This window comes from Erpetoichthys calabaricus, chromosome 2, assembly GCF_900747795.2.
Source record: "Erpetoichthys calabaricus chromosome 2, fErpCal1.3, whole genome shotgun sequence".
NCBI classification, from domain to species: Eukaryota; Metazoa; Chordata; class Cladistia; order Polypteriformes; family Polypteridae; genus Erpetoichthys; species Erpetoichthys calabaricus.
In genome coordinates, this window is record NC_041395.2 from 87607663 (window position 1) to 87612368 (window position 4706).

General features: G+C 34.3%; 1 protein-coding gene across 1 annotated transcript; it reads right to left on the reverse strand.

Moving 5' to 3' along the window:
- Nucleotides 1–775: 775 nt before the first annotated feature.
- s100a11 (S100 calcium binding protein A11) lies at nt 776–4383 on the reverse strand. The gene is made up of 3 exons (XM_028794052.2): nt 4279–4383; nt 2960–3109; nt 776–985 (listed from the first exon to the last, which is right to left on the reverse strand). Exons 2-3 carry the CDS (start codon nt 3086–3088, stop codon nt 863–865), a joined length of 252 nt encoding a protein of 83 aa, XP_028649885.1. The 5' UTR covers nt 3089–3109; nt 4279–4383; the 3' UTR covers nt 776–862.
- Between the last annotated feature and the right edge of the window lie 323 nt (nt 4384–4706).

Below are 4706 nucleotides of genomic sequence, written 5' to 3' on the forward strand. Positions count from 1 at the left end.
CGACGGTTCATCTTTCAGCAGGACAACGACCCTAAGCACACAGCCAAGATATCAAAGGAGTGGCCTCAGGACAACTCTGTGAATGTCCTTGAGTGGCCCAGCCAGAGCCCAGACTTGACTCCGATTGAACATCTCTGGAGAGATCTTAAAATGGCTGTGCACCGACGCTTCCCATCCAACCTGATGGAGCTTGAGAGGTGCTGCAAAGAGGAATGGGCGAAACTGGCCAAGTATAGGTGTGGCAAGCTTGTGGCATCATATTCAAAAAGACTTGAGGCTGTAATTGCTGCCAAAGGTGCATCAACAAAGTATTGAGCAAAGGCTGTGAATACTTATATACATGTGATTTCTCAGTTTTTTTATTTTTAATAAATTTGCAAAAATCTCAAGTAAACCTTTTTCATGTTGTCATTATGGGGTGTTGTGTGTAGAATTCTGAGGAAAAAAATGAATTTAATCCATTTTGGAATAAGGCTGTAACATAACAAAATGTGGAAAAAGTGATGCGCTGTGAATACTTTCCGGATGCACTGTATATTTACATCTGCTGTTTACACTTGATACTGTTGCATATTTATTATCATTACTTTTTTTAGTTTTCATTTTCTGCTGTAGTGTGTTTTTGTACTTCATATTGCTATTGCTTGTTTTTTGATGTTTTTGCACAAGTGAGACTAGCTGTAAACATTTTTTAATTATACTCAACAAAGTCGACTACATACACACATGGTAATTCTACTATAAAATCAAAATGACTTAAAAAAGCACATTAATATTACCTGATAAAATGGCATTGTTTATTAAATGTTTGTTCAAAAGAGAATCACAAATAATTAGGGAAAATATTTTTCCTTTAGAGCTTTTATAGAGAATTTGTTGCTAGTTGCCCAATCAGCTTCCAAAACTCCATGAAGTTCAACTCCCCATCATCATTCACATCAATTGACTTGAACAGCTGGTCAGTCACAGCAGGGTCACTGCCATCCTGTAACATAATACAAAATAAATTAAATCTTTGTCTATGGTGTGCATTTAGACATTGTCATGATATAAGGCAGTTCATTAGCAAAACAACATTAAAAAAGAACAAAATCTATATTGATAATTTCTTATTGCAGTCGTCGATGAATCTACCCTGATTTAATTATAATTTAATTAAAAAAAGTTCTAAGAATAATTTTAAGTATGTACCTTTTCCCCTAAACTGTCAACATTATTGATATAATTTAAATAAATCCATAGCATATCAAAAGAATAAGTACCTAATGCAGTAAAGTAACACTTAGGTTCAAGTGTTTGAATATGCCTACTTCACTGATCAAGTCTGGGCACCACTTTTACTGCAGAGTCCATGTATGATATCTGAGAGGTATCAGTATTAACCACAACATCAAATTTGGCAAATTTCATTTTAACATGTCCCAAGGTACTACTGCAAAATTAAAGGCATTTTCCATCTTTATTTGTTTTTATTTTTTTGAGAAAACTTTATTATTACCTTACTTTTATTCTATGTTAATTAATATGGCCTAATTTTATTTTATATATTCTGTCTTTTTTGTCATTTTTCATCCTGTAAAGCACTTTGAGCTACATCATTTGTATGAAAATGTGCTATATAAATAAATGTTGTTACTTTCTGCGCTTTAGCTGTGCCTAGAAAAAAAACACTTGTAGACTAGGCTTTGAGTCTGACCCAGATTGTGAAGAAAACAAATGGAAACAGTACTGTTTAAGGATGTTAGGCACTCAGTGGAGCATTACGAATTCACCACATGGAAACAGTACTGATTAAAATGTTAGGCGTACAATGTCTTAATCTGTCAGCTAAATAACACAGTTTACTGAAGAGGCTGCAGTGATGCTGTGCAGGCTTGTTCTTCAAATATTGTGGCTCCTGTGCCCTCTACTGTTCAATTCTTGTCACATTCTCCTTGGCAATTAGAATAGCAGATTAAATCTTAAACTATACTACTGTATATATAGAAACCTTCTCTGTAGACCATGTGGAAGTGTTAATCATATTGCAGGAGTCAAACAATAAAAAATTATAACAATGCTAACCTTATAATAGAACACACTTCACAAAAATTTGCAAGCAGTGTATTATATACAGTTAGAGCAATATACTTGCCAGAGACAAAGTGAAACTACAGTTCAGATAGGTTTTGTGGCATATGTTCCCAGGTGGGAAGGTAGAAAGATAAAAAATGATTTATTTTGTGTGTTGGCAAGTAAGTTACTAATGGCAGTACAAGATTGTGTGTAGTCTACAATTATTACTTATCATTGTGTTTTAATTATGAAACAATTTTGTTGTTGATACTTATTATATTTGCTTTGGCTTGCAAAGGCTTGCAGTACCAATTGTTTGATTAATGCGTGTGGGGGTATATAGTATAGCTTCAGTGTTAGAATTATGAAACCATTTTATTTTTGATACACATTGGACTTGTTACAACTTTGTTATGGCTTAAAATGCCAATGGCTTGATTAATGTGTCTGTGGAGGTATATAAGTCCAGGGTAATGGATCTATCTCTGTGGAGTTTGAATGTTTTCTGCATGTCTTCATCGGTTTCCTCAGATATTTTATTCTTCTCTTATCCTAAGCTGGTGCAGGTTAGGGGGGCAGAGGAGTAAATTGGTCCTCTGTGAGCAAACTCTGTGGCGTACTGGTTAAGACTTTGTGGGCTCAAATCCTGGTACTGACATGGTGTGATCATGAGCAAGTCACTTCACCTTCCTGTGTTGCAACTGGAAAAACAAAACAAATGTTTCCAATTGTATCTTAAATATTGTCTTGTAAGTCACCCTAGATACAGGTGTCCACCAAATGACAAGTTCTAATAAGTATCCTCTGTTTGGTTTCTGTCTTGCACCCATTGCTGTCAGGATAGGATTTGATACCCTAAAGCAAAAATTGTTTACTACGTTGTAAGATATTCTTAAAACACTACCTTGACAAAATCAGGAAGCTGACTGATCACCAGTTTTCTGAACTCCTCTTTACTGAGTGTGGCTGCATTCCCATCACTTCCTGCAAAATGTTTGAATTGTTGCACCAAAGTTTTGATAGCCGCCTGCATTCTGTGAAGTTGATTGCCAGTCTGCACGTAACACAACACAATAAGAGTACAAGCTTTAAATCAATTAATCATGTTAAAAAAACAATCAAGAAAAAAGAAGGAATGTAAAATGCAATCAGCACAAAGCACATATAGAATAGGTAAGAATATCAAGTACATTATAGTGAAAAAGTATTTGCTCTTTGTCTGATTTTTTTTGTTGTTGTATTGTTGCCTATTTTAAGTGAATGTTATCAAATTATTTACCAAAGACTAATATTAGAGAAAAGAGACCAAAAACACAACAGTTTGCAACTTCTTGACTTATTTTTAAAGAGAGCTATGCACTTCTAGACCCTTGGAGTCAGTAATTGGATACAGCTCCTTTTGTAGGATTTACTACAAACATGTGTTTCCTGTTGTTATTCGTCAGTCTGTCATGGAGAAGGAATTTTCCAAGAATGAGAAGACTTTGTTGAAACCAATGTGAATATAAAAAAAATCCTAAACACACATTTGCGTACATTCAAACTGTTCCACTCTCCTTAGAAGAACTGCAGCTTCCTATTTTGCCTTGCATAGATGCACCATGTGTGAAATCCTAGGGAACAGTTTCATAAGTGACATTTTGTTTCTTGCTGTGCTCAGGTAACACATTTCTATTATTTAAATCATTTTGGTGATCCCAGACCTATACTACCCTTTTCTTTCTATAATAAACTCTTGTACTTCAGTCTGTCCTTGTCCTGTATATGCTGAAATTTTTAATTACTCACTCATACTTACTTTTTTTTTTACATTAGCCTTTTATAGATAGATAGATAGATAGATAGATAGATAGATAGATAGATAGATAGATAGATAGATAGATAGATAGATAGATAGATAGATAGATAGATACTTTATTAATCCCAATGGGAAATTCACAAGTAAGGGACAGTGGTTTTCAACAGCAAAAAACAAATTTGTTACCCCTATATGTTGACCTTATGATTTCTAGCAATACACATGCAGCATATGACCCTAACAAATAAAATAATTTTTAAGTTTTTTGCTTTTGTTTCATACACATTTAATTTGCTAGCCTATAAAATGTATTTTTTAACTACAGCTCCCTTTAGCTAATATTTTTTGTTTGTATTGCAATCATTTTTCCCCTGTCAAATATATTACCACAACTCTCATTTAATTGTCAAAGAAAGTATACTTACCTAACTGCAAAAGCTCTAAGTCCAAATGAGTATCTCCTGTGTTTTGTTCCGCTAGCTTTATATACTCTGAAATGGTGAGAAATTGCCTAGGAATGTACTAGCTAAGCGGAAAGTTGACAGTTTTGCTGGTATAAAGAGGAAATTCAACAGTCATTGTTAACTCAGGTGACTGAAAATTTTTAATTACCATTGCTCAAAATGGACCAGATGATTTTCACCAGTTTAACAGATACTTGCATGAGACCATGAAGCATAACTCAAGAAAGCAGCAATATTTGAGTATAGTTGCAATATATAAGGTCACAAGGTAACAATAGGAAAAAACAGTTATTAATTTCATTTCAGCTGGGTGGAACCAGAGCAAAGTGGTTGGCATCACTGTCTGACATCTCTGGAGTCCTGGGTTGTTTACTTTCTCTATTAGAGTT